The sequence below is a fragment of the Apodemus sylvaticus genome, chromosome 14 (genome assembly GCF_947179515.1).
Source record: "Apodemus sylvaticus chromosome 14, mApoSyl1.1, whole genome shotgun sequence".
NCBI lineage: Eukaryota > Metazoa > Chordata > Mammalia > Rodentia > Muridae > Apodemus > Apodemus sylvaticus.
Window position 1 is genome coordinate 1,577,368 of NC_067485.1, and position 25,707 is coordinate 1,603,074.

Here is a 25,707-nt window from a genome sequence, read left to right on the forward strand (position 1 = left end):
CATTTCCATAGTCATGAGTTTTGCTTTGCACTCTGGTTCTATTGTTAAGACATTCTGAATCCTAAAGAAGACAGCTGAAAAGTTCAGAGGGATTTCCCTCTTCTTCATCCTTAAAAGCAACATTTTATCACTGTTATATGCAACATGTACTTTTAGCTCCTACCCATAAAACAATAAACATTAACCTTTTAGATGAATACACCAATGAATATATATTTAAAAGCCTTTGATGAAAATGACCACATATAAATAAAACATCATATTTGTGTAAGGCTTTATTTCCTTACACATGCAACAGCAATCTTAAACAGGAAAAAATCCACAGGATTTATTACCTTAACATTATGAAAATCTTTCATAAAAGTCAATATAAAAGCCTAGAATTTTGTGTATGTATCTTTTAGATAAAAAAAAACAAAATAATAAACAAAAAACCGAAGAAACTGAATTACATACTTTTCTTCTTTCACAGAAGTAGTTTGGGGCTATGATTTAATATGTACAACCCATACAGGTTGTTTTGATTTTGGAGACATAGGCACATTTTAAAAAAGTGAAACTTTTTTAAGCAGTTAATATTATTGAGCATTTTAATTTAGATTTGTCATTTAATTTGACTTAGTTACTTTCTTTGCTATGATAAAATGCCATGAAGAAGGCAACATATGAAAGAAAAAGGTTTATTTGGGGCTTAGAGTTTCCATGACCATCACAGTGGGGAAGGTGCTAGCAGGCAGGCAGGCAAGTGCGAAGGTAGGCAGGAGCTAAGGACTTACATCTTGATCCATAATCCAGAGGTAGAGAAAGAACTGCGGATGGCCAGAGTCATTTCAAACCTCAGCACCTGCCCACAGTGACATACCTCCTTTAACAAGACTAATCGCATCTCCAAATCCTCCCAAACAGATCCAAAAACTGGGGACCACTGCGTCCAAACATATGAGCCATGGGGAGCATTCTCATTCAAATCACCACAAATTCCAAACATTTGTGATTACAACTATTATAATGTTATATGGCTTTTCAACACTTAGCTGTGTGTCTCTTAACAGATTTAACAGCTAGTTTGAGGGTGTAAAGAGGACCCTATTGATAAGCTTTGGTGAGAAGTAAGATAAAAACTAACTTTTCTTACCTTAGAATTGCAGACAGCGACATTAGCAGGCAACTGTGAAAACTGCTTCAACTCAAACACATCGCGTGTTGCCCATCGGCTCATGTGGTTTTCCGCTCTGCTTGATCCGATCACATTCTGATTTGAGTGGATATATGCCACATCCTGAACACCATCTAGGAGGCAACAGTGTTTATTTCATAATTCATAACTATGAAGTAATATGGTTCTATTATCAATAGCACACTAAGAACAGGAAATACCTACTTTGTCATTTCCTCTATTTTTTTGAGACGGTATACAGCCCAGGCTAGTTTCAAACCTGTGATTCTTCTGCTTTAGCCTCTTAGCTATGTGTACACGCATGACTGACTTCCTGCCCCACTTTCCCTCTCTATTCCAGATAGTGCCTTCCTTTGTCTCCCTGGCTAGCCTGGGGCTCGTCTTCAAGCCAGGATGGTTCTGAATTCACAAAATCCACCTGCTCTTAAATGCCCAGTGCTAGGATTAAAGTTGTCCATCATGACACCTAGGTATGCTTGATTTATTTTAAAATTATTATCTTTTTTGTTTTGTTGAGACAAAGGCTAACTCTATAGCCCAGGATGGCCTATATCATCCTATTCATGCCAATTCTATCTCACTCTCCTGAGTGTTGTTAAAATTACATATAAACCACTATGCCTAACTGCTTGCTTTATTTTTAAACTTTTAAAAAAATTATGTTACTATCACATTGTTTTCAAAAGTAAAAGGAAAACAAGTTCAAATATATTAGCCCAGGTTAACTTAGAAATGACTTTCTACTTTCATCAATATGGGAGCTGCTGAGATTAAGTATCAGACTTCAAATTGAAATCTGAAATAAAGATTTTTGTCTGTGAAAAACATGGTTGATTGTCCTCCATAGATTTTTCTTCTTTGTTAATTTCAAGATGTTTGCACATTTAAGGAGGTGGCCTAGGCTTATCTGCTCCTTTAAAAAAGTGCTTGATGGCACTGATGGAAGGGATCATGGGGTTTATGACCAGGGAACTGTGTTTGATTGGTGGGACTTTGTTTTATTGTTTGTATTTTGTCCTTTTTGTACACATGCCCAAAGAATGTCAAGATGAGAGCTTTTTAGGAAATAGAAAAAAAAATTAACTCATAGCTTTTATCTAAAAAGAGATTTTAAAAGTAGCTGTATTTTTTTTTTTTTTTACTACTTCGCTTCTAGGCTCTAATAATTTATTTTGAAATTGTGGTCATAAAAGAGGAGGCTAGAACTGAGACCTATAAAATATCCCTCACACAGCCCTGGCAATGACCTCAACACTCTGCTGTTTTAGCCCTGAACTCCCCAGCAATCACTGAGTACAAAACACAAGATACTGCTACATCATGTAATTAGGAAAACACCTACATGCTACATAAAATACCACTACTTCCAACTGCTGACACCTGCAGCTAGAAAGCTCATATGATTATTTTTAAAATCAGCATAACAATTCCTTAGCCTCTAATTTTACTATAGTAAACAAACCAGTTGATAATCCTGTATTGAGTTAATATTGGTACCAAAATATACATATATATCACAGGAAAAATTTAAATGAGTCTTAACCATGATAGAAAACCTAATGTGTAAATAATAAAATTTAATAATTAAGATATCTGTAGCACCTTATTTCATATTTGTCCACATGATTTATGGGAAATAAGTGAGATACTTGTAAAGCAATGCCAGAAATGATCACTAAGCAGTCTAAACAGGCTGTTGATTCCCTCAGAATCCTCAAGTGAATTCAAATAGCAACTAGACAATATAAGACATGTATGGACCACATCAAAACAAAATTAGATGACAAGATGCCCCCATTAGGCCTAAATTACAATCAAGTGGAGGCAATCTGCCAACAGAAACTATAAAACAGCAGTTCTCAACTTGTGGGTTGACAACCTTTAGAGGGAGTCAAATGATTCTTTCACAGGGGTTAACTAAGACCACTGGAAAAAAGATACTTATAACTCGTAACAGTAGCAAAATTACAGTTATGAAGTAGCAATGAAATTAATTTTATGGTTGGGTGTCACCACAACATGAGGAATTGTATTAAAGAGCTACAGCACTAGGAAGGTTAAGGTATCCATCCTGCGATATAGTATCCACATCTATGTTATATAAGAGAAAAGCAACAGGGTGTGGCATATGACAGATTTAAGAACAGGAGACCCCAGGATAGCAACATTCTGAGAGAATTAGAAGGCACAAAGGGCCACCCAGGGGTAAGCAGCTTCTGGGAAGGCTTCTCTGCTCACCAGAGTTGAAGGGACCACAGGAAGGCCTTAGTAGGCATGGTAGCAAGCTTACTATATAAATTCTCACACTGGCTCACTAGCCAGTGCTCTTGCCCAAACATAGCCCAGCAAAGAGAAGCAACATGGTGGGGGGCAAGGGAGTAATTAGAGTGGGCAGAATAGTAAGATTCAACAATAAGCAGGAAAAAAAGGACCAAGCAGCAGAGAGGCATCCTTGCCAGAAATGAAGGGTTCAAAAACAGATGAAAACCACAATCTATGTTAAACAAGGTAGGAACGTGAAAGAAGGCACAAATTAACAATATAAATCATAATTAGAATAACTTAGAAATGAGTGATGGAATGTCTCAAAAAGACTCAGACATTAAGAAAATGTTCTTTGCAAATGAAGACTAATCTAGAAAAAACATGAAGAAATGCGATAATGACAAAAAAACCGCAGACAAATGAAAAATTAAAATTAATTTTAGAGTGATGAATTGGGACACATTTGAACAACCGAGAGATGTGAACAGTAACTAATAACAGCACAGATGTTCCTGAGACACAGAGGAAACTACACTTGCACATGAGAATACCGACTCAGAATGCAGACAAACACAATCTGGTGAAACCACTGGACAGCAATGGAAAGGAAGTAATCTTCCTCTGTATTGGAAGGAATGAAAATGAAGCTGTGTATTGAAAATAGTCAACAAAGTGTGAGTCAAGTATTTATACTCAGGACACAAAAAACATTATCACAAGAGCCACAGAGGGAAAAAAAAAACCCTCAGTATCAGTGTCTTAAAAAATTTACTAGAAAACAAGGCCCAGATGATCCAAATGCTTTAGAGACATTGACACAGGGAGGAAAGTAACTAACATTTCTAGTTACCTATACACCAGGTGGGAGTGTACCAAGCAAAGAATGTATAGACATATCAATGTTTCTGACAGGTTACACATAATGTATCCGTTGTAAAAATGGAAAGAAATGGAATGGTATGTTTAAAAAAAAAACATAAAAGAATGTTTCTAGTGATGCTACTGTAGTGATAACACCTAGAAAATGCTCTCCTCCTGGACACACCTCCAGCCTTGACTGTGGTACCTTGTCAACTCATCCTTTAACTGTTGTGTAGTATGGGACAAAACAAATAAGCAATGGACTATTATAACTAAATCAATCTCTGTATATGATCATAATGATCAAGATGAAATAGTATGAATATTATGAAAACTTCGTTACTTCTGCTTCAAAGTGCATCTTGATTTTAGAGCTATTTTATGACTAACTGAATAATCTCTCATAGAATATGTGCCTTTAAAAAAACAGTTATTTAGAGAAATGTTTTCAGAATGTTTAATTACCTAATATTTTATCCATTGAGTTGCATATTTGCTCTTGACTGATGAGTCTTTCATTTAAAAAGCTTGCTGGTTTTCTTGATATAAAAGTATTACTTTTCTTATCTGGGCCAGGCAGTTTGGGGAACAAGCTGATTTTATCTTTTACAGTTTCTGTTCTGTGACGTAGTTTAGTGAAACTCAAGTGACTGCCAGATGAATTGTCATCTGAGGATGAAAAATCCTCAATAACCTGAGAGCTACAGTCTCCATCTGCTGTACACACTTGATTTGTTTCCTTTGCTGTTACAGGAGAATTATTAAGTTTCCTTTTGTTTTCCTTTTTTCTCTTAAATTTCAAGGAAGTAGTGGCTCTTTGCTTTCTTATTCTTGACTTGGGGAACATGTCAATGTCATCAGACTCATCGCTAATATCATCTGTATCTTTTCTTTTCCTAACAGATTTTGAGGTAATGTTCTCAAGACACAAGAGATTTGAAACTGATCCATTTCCTTTGCTACTGTTCCGTCTCCCATCACCACGATTTACTTTCACAGGGTTTTCTGTTTCAGAATCTTCAGATTCACCTAACAGCAGCTTAAATTGTATATGGTTCTTAGGGATTCTCTGAGTGGGATACTGTGTGGGAAAGATTACATCACTGTCTTCTGACTCTGTGTCACCCTGTCCTATGCAATGATGTTCAGCTGTACTGTGACCCTTTGTCTCATCGTCAGATTCAGAAGAAACATTCTGTTCTAAAGTCTTCTTGCTTTTACCAGAAACACATTTTTCATCTGGAGTTTGGATGTTATCTGATTTCTTACGTTCTGAAGTACAAACAGAGTCCCAAGTCTTCTGACAAGCAGCCTGTCTGGCTTCTGTAGAAAGACACATGGGTGGCTCATCAGAACTTTCATCACTGGAGACAGGGTTTGTGTCGCCATCCTGGACTGACTTGCACTTTGCCTCAAACAACTTTGAAAATCCACACTGTAACAAAGTGAGCTGTGTTGAGGAGCCTGGAGTTCTACTGGAGTCAGAGACATTGTGTTTAGTAGTCTTTCCCAGGGAATGTCCTACTGACTCCTCATCACTAATGTCGCTGTAAAGCTCACAAACATTTGTGGGTCCTTGACAGTCAGGGTCTCTAGGCTACATGAAAAGCAGATAGAAACATTAGAAAACACAAGGGAAGAGTTGTATGCAGTGGTACATGTTTGCACTAAGAAAAGCAAAGGACTTGAAAAATAGACAGGAGGATCAGCGGTTCAAGATCATCCTCTACTTTACCTGGAATTAAAGGCCAGTCATATATGAGACCCTGTCTCAAGAAGAAAATTTACTACAAAATTATATCCAATTCCCTTTTCACAGTAACCCAAGTTAAGGATAAGCTTTAGTTCCCTAAAATTGAGGCTTAATTTGTTGAGATTTTGGGAAAGTTATCTGATACTTCTGCCAATATTTGATATTTGTGTTTATCTAAATTAAAAAAAAAAATTCAACCTGGGCCAGCAAGATGGCTCAGAGGGAGAGGCATCTTTCACCAAGCCTAACTAACTGAGCCTGTTCCCTAAGGACCAATTTGGTATGCACACAAAATAGGTGAATAAAAATAAGTTTCTTAAGTTCAAGGTCACTCAATTCACATAGATTTAAACCTTAACAAAAACAAAAACAAAAACAAAAACCCCTAAAACAAAAAACAAGAGCAACCAACAAATAACCCAGCAAGAATAGCAATGGAAAAATCTTCTGCGCATTTCCTATATCTTACACCTAAAATGGCCTCTGGTGACAGCATAGGTCTCATGAATGGGTGAAGAGATCCTAAGGTCACAGACTCAAAGAATACAATACTTGCTCTGATTTACAGAATGGTTTTGATACACACTAATGGTTATTTCTCTATTTGTTCTATTTATTTATTCTTCTTTCTTACTTGTCCTTTAGTAAAATAAATAAATAAATAAATAAATAAATAAATAAATAAATAAATAAATAAATAAATAAAGCTGGTGTATTCACTTACACAGGGTGGGATTGACTACTCCTGAATTTGTTTTTTGAATATTGGTCACTTTAAATAATTTCATTCACTTTGCATCCCTGAGTTTTTAGAAGTTTCTCTATTTTCATACTGAAAAATGAAGGAAAAGAGTAAAGGAAAAAGAAGTCACAGTTCATATTTTCTGGTTACTCACTGTTTCTAGTTCCTGTGTTGAAGGTTCCCCTTTCAACCATGTTGTGGCTGTCATGATGCCAGCTTCCACTTGGCCTTCTCTCTATAATTTCCACAAGAAAGAATAAACAGCTATAAATACAGAGTAAAAACAACCAAACCAAACCAAAACCAAACCAACACAACCAACCAAATGAACAAAAAATGGCAAAGGCAGGCTAAATGTAAGAGGGTTTGCATTCTTAATAACACTTTATCATTTGCTAAGCAAGAAACTCATACAGCTTCATACAATACAAAACTAGTGCCTTCAATTTCACTAGAAGCACTGTTCGGTGGCACATAAGTGTCAAATATTTGCCAAAGAATTCTGCCTACATCAGCTGCTCTTACATAATTAAAGAGTACACCATAATACTGCTGCATCCAAGCATCACAATGCTGAGTGTACAAACCGTGATGCTCCAGCTTGTGTCACTAGTACATTTGCTATTCATATCTTCTATAGAACATTATTGGGCAATTCAACTACTTGGAGTCAGTAGTTATGTAGAACACTAGACACTTCAGAGCAGGACACAGACAATACAGGCCTTCTTTCTATCATAGGTGCTGGTTCTTAATGATCACAGAGATGTTGACATTGTATATAACCCTGACAGTGCCTGTCCATTACATGAATGTCCTCCGCCTTCGCCAGTGATCATCAAGAATGATTACTGGAGCAAAATTTAACACTGGCAGTATATGTCCCCTGTGTGAATGTTCTTCACCTCTATCTAGACTGGCATTGCTCAAAGAGAGGGAGTAATTTTTCTTGAACTTTATTTCCAATGCTTTACTAAATGAAGTACAATTAAGAATTTTACTACAAAGTCCCAGAGGCCAAGGGAAATAATCTGGAACTCTCCATGGCTGATTCTTCATCTATGTAGTAAGGAGATGGAAAAGGGTGATATTCCAGGGCTTTATGATCTCCACACTAATATCAGCTGGAAAACAGGTCAATATTCTCAGTGTTCTGGTACATTAATGAACTAAAGGAATTTTTAAAGCCATGTAAGTGTCTCATTTGAAGAATAAGAAACATCTGTACTGAACATGAACATAGTTGAGAGTTTGAAATATTGGTGTGGAATTTTTATTGGGAACAGAAAATAAAAATCTCTCAGAGACATGAGAGTACATCTCATGGAGTATTTTGTAACTTCTAATCAAAACATATTTTACAGTTTTGTTTATTTAGGAAAAAATCTTAATTTTTTTTAGTTCTCAATTTCAACAGCTGTTTTCAAACTAATAAATCCCTCTCAACTCCGTTTTAAAATGGCCATGGAGGCCATACTATCTCATATGCAGATTGGACTCATAATGCATATATATTATCTATAAATATCCATGAGTAAGTTTTGGCTTTGAGGTACAATTCATTTCCCATTTCTTTAAATGTAGAAATTCTAAACATGTATTTTTGAGAAGGAAAACCAAGAATTTCTCTGAAAAGGAAACACCAATTGTATTTCAAAATTCCTGAGTGATAAAACTGTACTTAAAACATTATTGAAGAGGTCACAGAACAACTTCACACCTCCAGGATGTCTCTCGTAAGACATGACCCTTGGGACCTTAGTTTGAAGAGGTTGTGGACACCAAAGAGCTCTCCTCGATGCTCTTTTGATCCTTGTACTGCTTCAAAGTATCGCTTGGCATTTTCACTTCCAACCACCACACAGTGAAGTTGCTATAACAGAAACATACAAGATATTTTTGAAGTATTTGCTTCAACAGTATGTCAGAATTTCCTGGCACTCCCTGCATACACACAACTTTAGCCAGGGCTGGCTGAATAGCCCTAGGGAGGAGATTTTATTTTAATTTCCCTGCAGATGTTGCCATTATGGTGAGATAATAATACTCTGGCCACCTCACTGGAGCACGTATCTTACATTTCCTATTTTATCATTGAATCAAGATTACATTATTATAAATGTTTAATAATGAAAGCTGACATTTGGATACACATTTCTTCTTTAAAATTATTACATTAAAAACTAATATTGACAGAATTATTATATCACTTATGTTACAATCTAAAGTAAGTATACAATAAACATGCTAACTGTAGATTTAACCACATTGACAACTACTGTGAAAATCCTAGAAGTGCCATCCTCAAGAGTTTTAAGAATACCAACCATGGACCCATTAAGAATCACCCATTTTAGTATCACCACATGGATGCACTCTCTACTGTTGATTATTTCATAACGTAATGTAAATGTGTAAAATGTAAACATGATCTCTGAGAAACCCTGTGATACATGAGTTCAAATGGCCCAGAAAAAGAAGAAAAGTAATAGCTTCAGGAAGGAGAAGGCAAACATGGAAAATGTTAACAAACAGAAAATTTGGGCAAATTTGAAGTTCTATGAACTGTTTTTCTGTAAAATTTTCTACATAAGATGGTATGTATGTACATATGTAATCCAGGTCTATGAAACAATTTCAAAATGTCAAACTTGTTGGTGCTCCAAGTGGAAGGAGCACAGATGCTAGATAAATGTTATTTTAAACCACAGACTCTCTGAGTCAGTGCATGTGAACACAGCACATTCAAATCCAAGTCCTTTTACCAAAATCTAAGTACTTTTACCTAAAATGGCTTGTTATAAACTTCTGGGCATTGAGAGTGACTTTCTTGTGCATACTAGCAAAAAGTGTGAGCTGTCTTTCTTGTTTACTTTCAGTGTTTCTATTTGTTGCTTTCACTTCAGAACAGACAAATGTTGACTGCACTGTACGCGGCTGAGAAGAGTACATGCTAAGGACTCTAAGGCATATATCACTTGATACTCTAATCGCAGAAGTCCTTTCTTGTGTTAGTGGTTGACACTGCAATGAGAATGTGTAAATTGTGTCTAATTTTCTGGTAGTTTCCCCCTGGCTGAGTCTTTTTGGGTTTCTTTCTTTTCTGTCTTTAAGGAACCTTGAGAAATTTTCTGTGTTCTAACATATTTATAGTTGTTTTTTTTTTTTTTTTTTTTGTTTCTTACTTGAGATTCTTTTCTCCAAAGAATGTGAGGCTCAATATATGTATGTTGATATGCATCCTTGTTTCAAATTCCAGGCTATCTTCAAACCATGTGTTACACTTTTTCCTTATATGATAGCTACCTTATCTTTGTATATATCATATAAAGTTCTAAAGACTAAATTACACTGTCTCCTGAAAATTTGTTATATATTATTATATAGTACATAATAAACCATTTTAGATAAAACAATATGCATATAATAATAGGTTGGAAAAACACTCAGATGATTAAGGAAACAGTAATGAGGACTACTCTTAGACAGTACGCAAAGCAACAGGTCCTAAGGAACAGCCTCAGGTTTTTCACAACTGGTAAAGTTAGAATAGAAATTCTCTCAAGTAGTTGTGTCATATCAAAGACCAAAATCAAATTGTTTCCTTCAGACCTAAATGATTTAAGAAAATACACAGACTGCTGTGCAAATCTTATTTTTAGAATGAAGAAGTTAGCATGAGTTTTAAGATTGGATCATTTTTAGTAACTACCACCACATGTGACAGATGTTTGTTCTTAAATAGATGCCAGCCAAATATACAGGGAGCAGTTCAAATTTAATACTTGTAATTAAACTTGAACCTCAGTCCAGAGTTTCTCAAATGAGCAGTTCTAAATGAATAAATGTTTATTTATAGGCATAAAAGGAACATAAATTAATATCCTACACATTATTAAACAGCCAATGAGATTTCAGATGAACACAGAGAGGACCAAGCAGCAGCAGCTGAAGTGCAAGCTGCACAACTCATTTACTGGGCATTTCTGCAGTCAGTGTCCCTATGATGTTCCTTGTGTCTCTAAAGCAGTGCTCTGCAGTCAGCTTCCCTATGGTGTATCTCATGTCTAAGGTAGTGCTTCTCAATTTTTTTCCTGTCTAGGCACATACAGAAGAGGGTGACATATGAACAGCCTGAAGTGAAAAGAGGAGGTTTGTTAAGGCTGTAAGGTGGCTCAGACATTCTTGTTGCCATGAGTTGTGAAATCAATGCCTTAGTGTACCTGAAACTCACCTATGGCACACATACCACACCTTGGCTCACCATTTGGGGAGGTGTGCCTCATTATTTAAATTGTGATCCATGGACTAAGAACTGGTATTCCTGGGAGCTAATTAAAAATGCAGTCTTGGGATGTACCTCAGACCTACTTAATCAGAACCTGTACATCAACAAAATCACTAGGTAATTTAAATGCTCATTAAGGTTTAAAAAATATTGCTTAAGGGACTGGAGAGAGAGCTCGTTGGTTAAGAGCACTGGCTTCTCTTCCAGAAGATCTTGGTTCAATTTCCAGCAACCACATGGCAGTTCACAACTGTTTGTAACTCCAGATCCAGGGAATCCAACACCCTTAAACAGACACACATGCAGGCAAAACACCAATGCATATGAAATTAGAAAATAATTTTTAAGAAAGGCAAATATTGCTTTAAGAAGCTTTCAGGAGTAAAATCCAATAAACTTAACAATTACTCTATGTCATAGAAGTATATTTAAGAGTATATTTGATAATCTTAGTAAATTTCATACTAGAGTAAAATTTAAAACTTCTTTATATAAATTTGTTCCTAATTTCTAAAAATAGACAGATGAAATTTCTTACATAGAATGAGGCATACTCTTACCTGCTTGTAGATCTGTCGTAAGTACATGATCTCCTCCACTGTCCCCAAGGATATCAGCCTAAGCACTTTAACATCTCTACACTGCCCAATTCTATATGCTCTGAAAATTAAAAAAAAAAGTAAGTCAACTAAAACTGACTGTAAGAGGACAGGAGGGACAAACTACAAATTGTGTAAAGAAACCTGTGGCAGAAGGGGATATAATCATTAATTGTGTTGATGGTTTCACAGGTGTACACAATCATCAAAACTTACCAACTGTAAACATAAAGTTTACCATATATTTGCCAATTATACCTTAATAAAATGGGCTAAAAATAAAAACATTAAAAAAGTACCCACCAAACTAAAAATCAATCTTGTTAAAAATAATTAATTGGAAAAGTCTATAACATGCAGGTTTAAGAGTTGACACCCATCTCCTGGGTCTGAGTGAATCATTCAGCTACCTAATACCCTGGGTTGTATTATTTCCAGGGTAGACCATGATATTAGTTACCACTCTATACTGACTCGCCACAGTGGTTACCTATGGGTCTGTTCTCTATGACTTCTCAAACAGGCTTTATTGGATGCTGTGAATGAAGTCACATCCCTAAACACCTGCAGAGTTCTTGAGGTGAATGGGGCAAGGCTCTACTAATATTTGGTATTCTCTCATAGAGATGACTTTTGAGTCCTGCAATCCTTGTTTATGCAGAAGGCAATAGAGGAGCTATTAAAAAAAATCAGAAAAGGATCCAAGAAAATACCATGTGTGTGTGTGTGTGTGTGTGTGTGTTTGTGTGTGTTTATAACCCATTATTTTGTGTTAGGATGCTTATCCTTTAATCTCCACAGGTGAAACTTGAATGCATGTTATTTTGTACCTATACTTCATCAGGTTCTTGGTTCATCAAACATGGATTGCAAGTGATAGGTCTTCTACTATGTAGGGATAAATATAAAGGGACTGCTTTATAATACATGGGGAATATCTTGATTTCTCTCTGTTCTCCTAGAGACTTGGTGGAAGGAGATGGTCTGGGAGGGAAACCCACTATGCTTTGAGGAAGAGTGGGATAACATGTGATATACATGAAAAAAATACAAAATTAGGAACTAGGGAGATAAGTCAGTCAGTAAAGTATTTGACATGCAATCATGAAGACCTGAGTTTGATCCCAACTCCTACATAAAAAACCAGGTGTGGTAGCAAGTGCATGTGATTCTAGTGCTGGGTAGGTGGAGACAGGAGGATCCCTGGGGCTGGCTGGGCAGCAAGCCTAGCTGCTTTGGCAAGATCTAGGTCAGTGATAGATCCTATCTCAAGAAACAAGGTGTCACTCCTGAAGAACAAGTACTCATACCACACACATGTACATAAAAACAAATACACAAATATAAAGTACAAAGTCACACCAAATGTTCCAAGACCAAAGAAAGAAAGAAAGAAAGAAAGAAAGAAAGAAAGAAAGAAAGAAAGAAAGAAAGAAAGAAAGAAAGAAAGAAAGAAAGAAAGAAAGAAAGGGGGTAAAGGAGGGAAGGAGGGAGGGAGGGAGAGGGAGGGAGAAAAAGAGAGGAAGAGGGAGGGAGGGAAAAGGAGGGAGGGAGAGGAATGGAGGAAGAAGGAGGGAAGGAAGGAAGGAGGGGGGGAGGGAGAGGGAGGGAGAAAAAGAGAGGAAGAGGGAGGGAGGGAAAAGGAGGGAGGGAGAGGAATGGAGGAAGAAGGAGGGAAGGAGGGAAGGAGGGAGAGGGAAGGAGGGAGGAAAGGAGGGAGAGAGAAGGAAGGAGGGAGGGAGGGAGGGACAGTGGTTTCTATTTCTGCATTTTACTTGACTGCATGTTTCAGAACCTGAAACTGTCATTCTAGAAACTTGAGGAAGTAACTAAGGTCACTTTGCCTCAGCTTCCTGCAAAGTAATACAGGACAGGCACTAGCACTAAGTTAAATGAGAGAACTCATGGAGGCCATGGAGTACTTGGCTCATAATAAATTTAAGTGCAATTATTGTCTTATGTCCTTCTTCTAAATGCATCTGCAAAGTTTTATGTAAAAGGTTCAATACTGAAAGAAAATATTATTATTGGTTAGTAAACCTTTCTGCGTTTAAAAAAAAAAAAAAAAAAAAAGACAGAATCTCCCTGTGTAGTTCTGACTGGCTTGGACTTACTACATAGACCAGGTGGCCTCTACCTCCAGAGTGCTGAGACTGAAGGTGTGTGCTAGCACACCAGCCCCCTTTCTGCCTCTTGGGCTCTTTTGTGCATTTGCCATTTTCAAAAATTATATTGTATTCTTCTCAATTAATGATTTAATTTTTATGTCATGTTAATACTAGTAATTTCTTCTATAACTTTGCTTTTTTTTTGTTTGCTTGTTTGTTTTCTAAGTTACACCATCCTTTTAATTCACTTTTAGTCTTTTCTAAGAAATTAACTTAAAAATAGGGGCTGGAGAGATGACTCAGTGATTAAAAGTAGTTGCTGCTCTTGTAGAGGGCTTGACTCCTAGTACCCACTGAACTGACTTATAACCATCTGTAACTACAGTTCTAGGTGATCCAAAGTCCCCTTTTAGCCTCAGGGGACACTGCATGCACATAGTGCACCTACATACATACTTAATACACTTAAAATACAAATAAAATCTCAAAAGAAGAAATTAAAATATAATTAATGTGAGAACTAAGTGATCCATAGTGATTTCACTAGTATTTATTTCTAAACAGAACAAAACCAAACAAAACACATCTCTTTTGATTTTATTTTCAAAATGATAAAATACATACAGCATCAAACTTAATCATTTTGAGTTTACAGCTGAAACATAGAAAGTAGACTCAGTGCTTTGGAACCAGTATGATATGCAGACCTTCCTCATTTCAAATTGAATTCTTTACTGACCAAACAGCAGTTCCCCGTCCCTGCCAAGCAGTACTCAGGAGCCACCATTATACTTAGTGTGTATACATGTAAGAATATGTGTGGAGGTAAAAACATTTGCTGGCATTCCCTAGACACCATTCTTTTTCAGAGACAGTCTTTCACTGGCCTTTTGTGCCAGTTTGGTTGGGCTGCAAGTCAACCTCAGCAAGCCCAACCAAACTGGCACAATAGGCCAGTGAAAGCCTCAGGGTATCTTTGCAGGCAAACTCCTCAAAGCCCAGTGCTGTTTTGCTTGTTTATTCTTTTACACTGGTTGAGGGATCAAAGACATGCCTTAAGCGCCTTACAAACTGTGGTGTTTCCCTCTCACTACCATACTACTGATATGATCATTGTCTGTGGTATGGCAGTGAAACCATGCAGTGGAATACTGAAAGCATACAGCATGTGTCTTTATTTTTAAGGCAGAAAAATGCAGATTTTCTTTGTTGCTGATAATCTAGAATAAAACATTCAGCTCTTTATCACTAACTATGGCATTAATTTTTTAAAAATTTCTATATTCTTTGTTTAAATTCCAAATGCTTTCCCCTTTCCCAGTTCCCCCCTCCCCATATGTCCCATACACCCTCTTCTCTCTACCCATTCCCCAATCACCCCCTCCCATTTCTCTGTCCTGGTACTCCCCTACAATGCTGGATCAAGCTTTTCCAGGACCAGGGCCCTCTCCTTCCTTCATCAGGGAATCATTTGATATTCTAATTGTGTCTTGAGTATTTAAAGCTTCTGGGCTAATTAATACCCACGTATCAGTGATTGCATTCCATGTGTATTCTTTTGTGATTGGGTTACCTCACTTAGGATGATATTTTCCAGTTCCAACCATTTGCCTAAAAATTTCATGAATTCATTGTTTTTAATCCTGAGTAGTATTCCATTGTATAAATATACTACATTTTCTGTATCCATTCCTCCATTGAGAGACATCTGGGTTCTTTCCAGCTTCTGGCTATTATAAATAGGGCTGCTATGAACATAGTGGAGTATGTGTCCTTATTGCATGCAGGGGAATCCTCTGGGTATATGCCCAGGAGTGGTATAACAGGGTCCTACAGAAGTGTCATGTCCAGTTTTCTGAGGAACCACCAGACTGATTTCCAGAGTGGTTGTACCATCTTACAATCCCAACACCTGCTGTCTCCTGAGTTTTTCATCTTAGCCATTCTGACTAGTGTGAGGTGAAATCTCAGGGTTGTTTTGATTTGCATTTCCCTAATGACTAATGATGTTGAACATTTCTTAAGGTGCTTCTCAGCCATCTGAATTTCTTCAGGTGAAAATTTTTTGTTTAGTTCTGTACCCCATTTTTAATAGGGTTATTTGGTTCTCTGGGGTCTAACTTCTTGAGTTCTTCGTATATATATTGCATATTAGCCCTCTGTTGGATGAAGGGTTGGTGAAGATCTTTTCCCAATTTGTTGATTGCCATTTTGTCCTTTTGACAGTGTCCTTTGCCTTACAGAAGCTTTGTAATCTTATGAGGTCCCATTTGTCAATTCTTGATCTTAGAGCATAAGCTATTGGTGTTCTGTTCAGGAACTTTTCCCCTGTGCCTATGTCCTCAAGGGTCTTCCCCAGTTTCTTTTCTATTAGTTCCAGTGTGTCTGGTTTTATGTGGAGGTCCTTGATCCACTTGGGGTTGAGCTTAGTAAAAGGAGATAAGAATGGATAAATTTACATTCTTCTGCATGCTGACCTCCAGGTGAACCAGCACCATTTGTTGAAAAGGCTATCTTTTTTCCACTGGATGTTTTCAGCTCCTTTGTTGATGATCAAATGACCATAGGTGTGTGGGTTCATTTCTGGGTCTTCAATCCTATCCCATTGATCAACTTGCTTGTCACTGTACCAATACCATGCAGTTTTAAATACTATTGCTCTGTAGTATTGCTTGAGGTCTGAGACACTGATTTCCCCCAGAAGTTCTTTCACTGTTGAGAATAGTTTTGTTATCCTGGGTTTTTTGTTATTCCAGATGAATTTGAGAACTGCTCTAACTCTATGAATAGCTGAGTTGGGATTTTGATGGGGATTGCATTGAATCTGTAGATTGCTTTTGGCAAGATGGCCAACCACTGATCTGCCCAGGTCCTGGGCACAGACAGCAGCCCACAACTTGGTGGTCTGCATCCCCAGAGATCTTAAACTCGGAAACTCGGGATATCTCGGTACCTGGGGCTACTTTTCCTGTCTGACCAGGAGTGAAGATGGCTGCTTGGGGGGGGGGGTCTAGTTTAATTTTTTATAATGGTTTTTATGTGAAGATAATTTTCTTCCATTCTTAATTTGTTGTGCTTTCTAAATCATGAGAGATGGTTAAATTTGCCAAACACTTCTGTTTTATCAACTGAGATAACTGAGCATGTTTCTTTCCTCATTTATCAGTGTGATGCATTCAGTGATTTGTGTGTAGTGTTGGACCATTCTTTTTGCACACCAAAATTAATCCTTCTCTATATCATCTGTTCAACTTGTTTCTTAGTTTTGCTTGAACATTTAATTATTGAACTCTTCCACATTACTATGTACAAAGATACTTGTCTGTCATTCTTTTGTAAATTATTGGGATTAGGTTACATAATGCAGGTCTCACAAAACACAATTGAAGTGACTCTTTATCATCAATGTTTTAGAAAATTTTGTAGTAGTGTTAATTATCTGTAGGACTCACCATAACATCATCAAGTTTTGGGCTTCTCTTTGATGGGTTATGACTGTGAGTTCATCTCTTTATATACAGATGTATCATAGTTTTCTACTTCTTAGCCTTGCCAGGTTGTGTTTTGCTAGGAAATAATCATTTCTCCTAGGCCATTCGATGCGTTGTTATAAACTTGTTCACAGTACTCTGATAATCAGATTTATGTAAGTTAGGTAGTAATGCCCTTTGTAATGATTTCACAGTACTCTGATAATCAGATTTATGTAAGTTAGGTAGTAATGCCCTTTGTAATGATTTCTATGTTTGAGCCCTACCTCTTTTCTCTGAGTCAACCTATGCCATAGTCAATTTTTCAATATTTTCAAAGACCCAATCTCATGTTTCTTAAAAAATATTTTACTATTTTTCTTTTCTAAACTGTTATTTTCTCTCTTTTTTTCTAACTTGCAGATTAATTTTTTCTTTTTTTCTTTTCTCTTGGAAGTATAATCATGGATGTAAAAACCTTCTTGGTAAGGATTTATAGCTATACATTTCCCTCTTATTTCCACTTTCACTATATCCCATAAATTTTTGAGTGATGTGTTTATTTGTTTCAAAGATATTTCAAATTCCTCTGTCATTTCTTCTTTGACCAGTTAAGGGTTTGAATGTGTTGTTTTATTTACAGATACTTGTAAATATCTGAGTTTTTCCTTCTGCTGCTGACTTCTAGTGTCTGTCTACTGCCAATAAAAAATAAAATATTGAACAATTTATTTCTAAGTGTATTAAGGCTTATTTGCTGATTAATATGTGAATGATACTCTAGAGAACATTTCATGTGTATTGGAGGAAAGCACAGTTTGCTGATGCTCTGTTGGAACAGAGCATCTGTCTCACATTTAATCTGAGGTGCTGCTTTGGTCCTATCTGCTGCAACCTGTATCATCTATCCACGACTAAGTCTGAAGGAGGACAGTTTCCCTCTACTGCCGCAGAGCTATTGGTTTCCTTTCTGTCAGTTTGCTTCAGAGTGTCTGGAGCTTCGGTGTTTATATACTTTTGTTTATAATTGTTATAATTGTTGGTACACTGACTTTTTAAAAAAATAATTGCGCAATGTCCCTCTTTTAGTCTTACAACAGATTTTGACATTCAAATCAACATTGCCTTCTATTAATACAATACCTCTGCTCTTTCTTGTTGTTGTTGTTAATATCTTTGTGGAATACCTTTTTCTATCCATTCACTTCCACTTACACATATCCTTAAATCTACACTGAGACTTTTATAAATATCATGTAGTCAGATACTCCTTTTTAATCTGTTCTTAAATCTATATCTTTTGATCTTGGAGTTTAATCCATCTTTGTTCAAACAAGAAAACAAAGGAGGTCTTGCTTTTGCTGGTTTATTTTGTTCTTGAAAAAGGGTCTCTCCCTAGATGTTCTGGAACTCAGTCTATAGACCAGGCTGGCCTCAAATGCACAGAAATATACTTAGCCTACTGGATGCTGAGATTAAAGACAGGCACCTCTATGCTCAGCCATCTCTACTGTTTTTAATTGTCTGTTACACTTCCTCCAATATTGGTTTTTCTTTGTGTTTTTAGTTGATTTTTTTTTAAGTGACACATTATCAATTCTTTCCTCTGTGTTGTTTACATACATATAAAATAAGTATACACGTATATATCTTACAAATTATATCTTTATATATTATAAATGTACAGATAGATTCATAACATGCTATGAATTTTCCTTTTGATTTCTGTTGAAAACAAAAGTTACAATTCTATTGGTGATTGTATTTGCCTGTACTGGTAAATTCTATTTTCATAAGTCTTTGAGTTACTGTCTGCTGTCTTTTCATTTCAACTTAAGTTTTCCTTTCAGAAGTTCTTTTGAGGAAGCACTAGTTCAAAGACTTGTTCAGCTTTAGTTTGTGTGAGAATGACCTAAGTTCTCCTTTATTTGTGAGTGGCTGTCCTATTCAATAGTAAATTCTAAATTTATGTATTTTCTTTTTCACTTGTTTATATATACAGTATTACGATTACATATTATTAAATATATATCCAAAGTAGTAATATATTGAATATTAATATATCTAATAATTATATAAGTATATATAATATATTGGAATTATTTCAGTAATACATACACACACACACACACAAACACACACATTACTATTTCAAATGCATTAGCACACTGATTTCTGATCTGCTAGGTTTATGCTGAGCTAATTGCAGCTAAGCCTTTTAGAGATCAGTTCCACACAATATGCAGCTTAATTCTGCCACTTCAGGCTTTTCTCTTTGTTTTTATCTGCTGACGGCCTGAAAAAGTCTTGGTGTAGATCTCTTTGGAATTATCTCAGCATGGAATTTTTTCTTTCTTGTATTTTCCTTCAAACTCAGGAAGCTTTTCAATAATTATGTCTGCTTTTTTCCCTTTGCTGAAAATTCCATAATGTACAAAGTGGTCTATTTAGGGAGAAGAAAAAAAAAAGAGAAGAAATAATAATATAGGAAAATACGTCTTTTGGTGAAATGTAGTATTCCTTCTTTTAAAAGATTTCTTTTTAGGCTCGATAAGTTGAAGTTTACAGATTCCTTATCTTCTTTCTGTTTAAGTCTATGCTAAATCTAGTGGATTTTTAAATTCGAGAACTGAATGACAGATCCAGAATATTTGTATTTTTGATCTCATATATTTTATTTCTGCTGATACTCTCATTTTGCCACCAGTATTTTTCTAGTATTCTTTAGTTCTTTCTCTGTGTATTCTTCCAATTTTTAGATGGTTATGTTAACGTCTTTCTTGTATGTATGCTGTCTATCTTTAAGGACAGTTTGTGAGATTGATTTGTTGTTACTCTGAAAAGACCATACTTTCCTGTTATAACTTCAGAACATAAAATACTCCCAATACTTCCAAACACTTGTACAGTATTTAATAAACAATCATAGGGTTAGGATGTAGCTTAGTGGTAGAGCACTTGCCTAGCAACTAAAGGAAATAAAATGATTATACACTGTAGTAGAAATCATAATACATGTCTCTAGATGAAAGATAAAAAGGCCTTCTGTTGAAAATCTGTCATTTGAAAACACAGCTATTTCTCCCAATCTTTGCAGACTTATGTGAAAGATGTGTCCATGTTTAAAATGCCCCTGTATATATGACTATTTTTAAATGTCTTAGTTTCCAACCATTTTAGAACAGCTTCTTCTGAAGGATGTAACTAAGCTATTCTCCATGCCATAATTCATCCTGGGTTTGCAATGCTGTCTAGTCCATAGTGGTTTCCATGAACTACTGGACCTACTGCTGTCCTTCTCAGCTTCTGCCAGCCTTCTACCAATCCTCCAGGAAGCCTGTGCAGAGTGTGGACTGTCCTTTCCAGCCTCCCCAGAGGGACTAAGATCTTGCCTTTCTTTGTTGCTCTGTATTATATGTGGGGAGGGAAGAGGTGGGAGATTAGTAAGGATGAGTACAAACATAAAATTTCCACTGTAACCTCTGTTGGGTAGTTCACTTGGTTAACTGAGAGCTTTGGCTTCACTAACAAAACAGAGAGGAGCACTTGTACCATCTGTGTTCACAAACTCCCATAGCATAATTCTTTGTAGTATGAGTTTGTAATATATATCTCAACATTTTGGTGTGGTTAAATTACATTGGCTGCATGTTTCTTATTTTCTAGGGCTTTTATCTTTTAGATCCATAGACCATGACTTTGTGATTTTAATTAAAATGCATGACCACCTTTAAAACGTGCTATGTGTGAAAATGTTGAGTATTTTGTTACTAAGTTATAGCATTAAGCTGTAATTCCTATCATCTATCCCTTCTTATATCTAGCTGCTGTATTTGGAGATCTTAACAGGAGTATGCCTGTCCTTGGCTTTCTCTGATCCATCTCTCCCTTTGCTTCTTTTCTCTACTGCTCTCTTCCCTCTTCTTTGTCTCTTCTCTACTTTTCTCCAGATTGTTCTCCTCTGTCAAACTTCCTTTTCTAGGCTCCCCCCTCCTCTCCTTTCCTCTCCCCTCTCCTCTTCCCTCCCCTCCCCTTCTGTTCTCTTCTCTAGACTCTTCCCTGTTCTTGCCACTGCACTTTCTTTGTTCTCCCTTCTTCTCTGCTCTCTTTCTTCTTACTTCTTATCATAAGACTCTGGTCTTCGATCTGACGTAACTATTATACCATTCTGATGCATCATACCTTCTTTGCTTTGCAATGTTTTTATTAAATTCTATTAAGAATTTACTTAATACTAATATTGCCATTCTTTATTAAGTTGATTACTATCTTTCTAGTAGTATCTTACATATTTTTAAATCATGTATATATGTGTATGTTTATATGCATGAATCTGCATGTATGAGTCTGTACACAGTAATACAATGTCCTCAGAGGCCAGATACATAGGAGGTTATGAGCTGCCCAATATGCGTGCTGGGAAGAGAATCTGGGTCTCCTGCAACAGCAGTATATACCCTTAACCACGAAGCTATCCTCTCTGGACCCTCATATTTCATAACTTTTATTTTTTTAGACTTCTTATCTTTCTTATTTTACATGTTTCATGATAAGTGTATGTCTGAATCTAACTTTTCCATTTTATCATCATTCTGCTTTTTCTTCTTATAGAGTTCTAACCTATTCAAATGCACAAATACACTCACATGTACATACACTCAGATATACACATACTTATGAAATAAAATAATGAAACCACAGAGCAGTGGCTTTCAACCTTACTAACACTGTGACCCTTTAATACAGTTCCTCATATTATAGTGCCCCCAATCAAAACTTTATTTTTGTTGCTACTTCATAATTTTGCTACTCTTATGAATCATAACATAAATGTGCTTTTTCCAGTAATCTTAGTCAAACTGTGAAAGACCCATATGTTGAAAATCACTGCTGAAGAGTCTCACTCCATTTGTAGAAGCAGAACATATAGAGGGTAGAACTGGTCACTGTGTATTCAAAGGTACAAAGTGATGACTATGCCTCATTTTTTTTTTTTACAAGTTTTGCTCCTTACTATTTTTTCTAGCATTTAAAAACAACATTGTTACAAATTTTGAGACTTGATTGGGGTATTGTTTACTGAACAGAAAGAAAAATTCCAATAGTTTCTTCTTCTAACACAATCCTGATGCTTCATTATAATTACGTTGAGCTCCATACCATCCTTCAGTGTTTGGGAGAATTGTTCCTTTGTAAATAAATGCAGGAAGCTTCTTAGCCACCCTGTCAATAATTTTTATCCCTGACTATACACATTAGACCCTTCTCTAACCATCACTGACTCATTGGTTTAAGCACTGTGCTCAGGCCACTAAAGTACATTCCCGAATTCTCAGGCGTCAGATTGCTTTACTCTTGCCTTACATACTAATGTGTCTGTCACTGATCACAATCACAAGTCAAAGTAGCTTTCTTTCTCATGAGGTCCTAACTGTAGCCATAGATGAGAAGCCTGACCCAAAGAAATGAGTCTGATTCTCATTTATTGCTAACTTGATTTCTTGGGGAAGTTGTTTTTATAAATCCTCTTATTTTTCACTTTGGGGTATTTCAGCCCTCTTCATTTTCAGAATTGGAAATATAACAGAGATAAACATTCCATCTTCCCAAATAATTGGCCAATATTTTTACTGAGCATTTGGCAGCTCTTCAAAATGAATTATGTTCTTAAGATATATTGTTAATTCTCTCCCTGTTCTTCAGTCTGTTATCTTTATTTCTGAACAAACAAATGCTGGCTTTTTTTGGGGGGGGGAGAATCTTTCTTTCCTTTCTCTTTATTCATATTCTACATCTATTTGATTTCACTTTGTTTTATATATGCATCCTTTTACCATATTTCTCTGCTTTATTATTCAGACTTGCTAATGAGTTTTATCTTAGCAAAGGTTTTAATTTCTGAGAACATTTCTGCTAACTATATATACTTTTCTGTATTATGTCATATCATATCATACCATACTATATGATATCATATCATATTTATCTTTTCTTTATTTTAGTCCCTTTAATGCCTGCTTTTCCTCATGGCTCTTTTCTTTTATTCTGCTATTTTTTTTTTTGTGTGTGAAAATGTCTCATAACTCTTATTTTCTCTTTTATAATTAAAATCAAAACGCATGTGAGTTGCATGGAAAAGATGGTCTAGATTCCAATGCAGTCCATAGGTTTATTCAATTACTTCCATATTGTGTTCTGTGGAGATCTAGGATTACTTGATTGGTTCCACTGAATCTAACACACCAGAAACTTTTCTAGTCTCAGTGTTCTACTTAACTAATGAGATGGTTAAGGAATCTATTCTACACAAACCTTGTGTAAACATGGAGTATGGAGAGGAATCTACATCAGTCTCATACTACTCTTATTTTTTCACACTCCACAAGTTGTCAATTCATGTCAACAACTGTCAACTGGCAGTTTCTGTTCTGTTCTTCAGACTCTGACTTTGGCTTTTCTCTGGTGAGTCTCTCTCAGGAGTTTCTCAAAATCTCTGAATTACTAGTAACAAACTGTTCTACTTTATCTGTTATTATGGTCTCGTGTCACATTAGTAGGACTTGGAGATAGGAAACAAATAGCTACTAAGAAGTTTAAGGTCATTTTTAGTATAAATTCTCACCTTTTGTAACTAGTCCTATATGCAATCTATAAAGTTCAAGGCTAGGTTTTAGATTATAAGAATTCACAGGTCATTTACACTTTGTCAGTATCATACCTGTCAACAGCTTGAAGATCATTGGCTGGATTCCAAGTTGGATCAAATAATATAACAACGTTGGCACCAATAAAATTGAGACCTAGTCCACCAGCCCTGGAAAGAAAACAGCATAAACTGTTGTGAGGGATAGTGGTACACACTGTAATCTCAGCACCTAGGAGGTAGAAGCGGGAAGCTTCCAGGCCAGTTTAGGCTATATGGTAAGACCCTGTCTCAAACCAAGCAACCATTCACAATAGAACAAACCATTGTGCTATAACTCAACTATTCATTTTCTGAAATCAATATAATACTACATTGCCATCTTTATATAAAAGTAGGTGATTCAAACAGAAATATGCTTATATATCTATGACATATTCTTTTTCTACAAATTAAAAAAAAAACCCTAAACAAACTGACCATATAGATAGGTTGATATGCTAGTTTTTTTTTTTTTACAATTTTTATATACTCAAATACGATTTCTATAAGACTTTCAAATACAACTAAAAATAATTTTAGTATCTTCTGAAACAGAAGAAATGTTTGTCCAAGAAACCTAATCCACGGGTTCCACATAAACTTAGAACTCAATCCAGGACTGATGTGCTTGCATTACACTCACATGAGTGCCAGGACTGACCTGTGTGTATTACATTCACATGAGTAGATCTTGTGCATTAGTGGTTATGGCCTTTTCATGTTGTGAAATTTTTAGTTTTGCATTCCCCTTTCAACAGTTAATTTACAATAGTGATAAAACTGTATACAAATTAAAAGGAACATTATTTTATATATGTATATGTATATATGTACATACATACATACATACATACATACATAAGCAGAATACTATTCAGTGCTAAAGAAAAATGAAGTTTAGAGATTTACATGAAAATGCACTTATACTATTAAGGAATATCACATAATCACAGAAATGAAAAAAATCCCCACACATTCTCTCTCTCATGCATGGAATACAGCCAATAATATTATGTAAACAAATTTAAACATGAAGAAAAGAGAAAAAGAAAGGCTAAAGATATGGAGATGAGGAAGGACGAGTGAGGTGATGGATAGGAGTCATGAGAGATGACATAAAGACAATTATTCTTCTAGTTTTAAACCTGTCATGGATATTTGGGTTTTGATAGTAAATTAAGTGCATAAAATATGTTCAACAATGAAGTGCAAAATTTAATGTAAAGCTCCACAGCTTCTGTTCTGAATGCCTATTCTAACTGAACAGCAGTTCGCTAAATTTTACAGACTTTGGGTCTGGCTAATTTTGATGTGCAACATTAAATAAAAGGAACAGCAAAACTAAAGGCAATAGTTTTTCTTTTGTTTTCCTAACTCTACCTCCTAAGCCTTTCGCTCACCAGTCTGATACCATATCAGGAATATCATCCTGTACTCAGACCATTCACACACTGATGCTCATCATCCAAAGATAAACGGTAATAATCCTCTTCCTTAAAAAATGTGCCAAATGGAAAGAAATTCATGTTGACTATGCATCCTCTTCACAGGAGTCAAGCTAGATATTTTCATATCTTTAATCCTCAAGATACATTTGGTATTTTTTTCTCAGACACGGGATCTCACTGTGTATCTCTGCTGTCATGAAACTCACTATGTAGACCAGATCGGGCTGCATCTGCCTTCCAACTGCTGGGATTAAGAGTGTGCATCAATCGGCTTGGCTTTCCTCAAGGTAAGTTTAAGAACCAAACATTTT

The 25,707-nt window shown here is 36.0% G+C and overlaps 1 protein-coding gene across 10 annotated transcripts in view; it reads right to left on the reverse strand.

Annotated features, from left to right (window-relative positions):
• Positions 1-25,707, reverse strand: part of Ercc6l2 (ERCC excision repair 6 like 2) — a 127,714-nt gene that overhangs the window by 31,038 nt on the left and 70,969 nt on the right. For 8 of the 10 annotated variants that reach the window (XM_052157653.1, XM_052157651.1, XM_052157652.1 and 5 more), the window contains 6 exons: positions 23,982-24,077; positions 11,647-11,746; positions 8,519-8,671; positions 6,953-7,033; positions 4,769-5,900; positions 1,136-1,290 (listed from right to left, as the gene is read on the reverse strand). In XM_052157653.1, coding sequence (XP_052013613.1) covers positions 1,136-1,290; positions 4,769-5,900; positions 6,953-7,033; positions 8,519-8,671; positions 11,647-11,746; positions 23,982-24,077 — 1,717 coding nt within the window. Of the gene's footprint in view, positions 1-666; positions 845-1,135; positions 1,291-4,768; positions 5,901-6,952; positions 7,034-8,518; positions 8,672-11,646; positions 11,747-23,981; positions 24,078-25,707 lie in introns of those variants that run through there. The other 2 variants (XM_052157659.1, XM_052157657.1) reach the window with 2 other exon arrangements.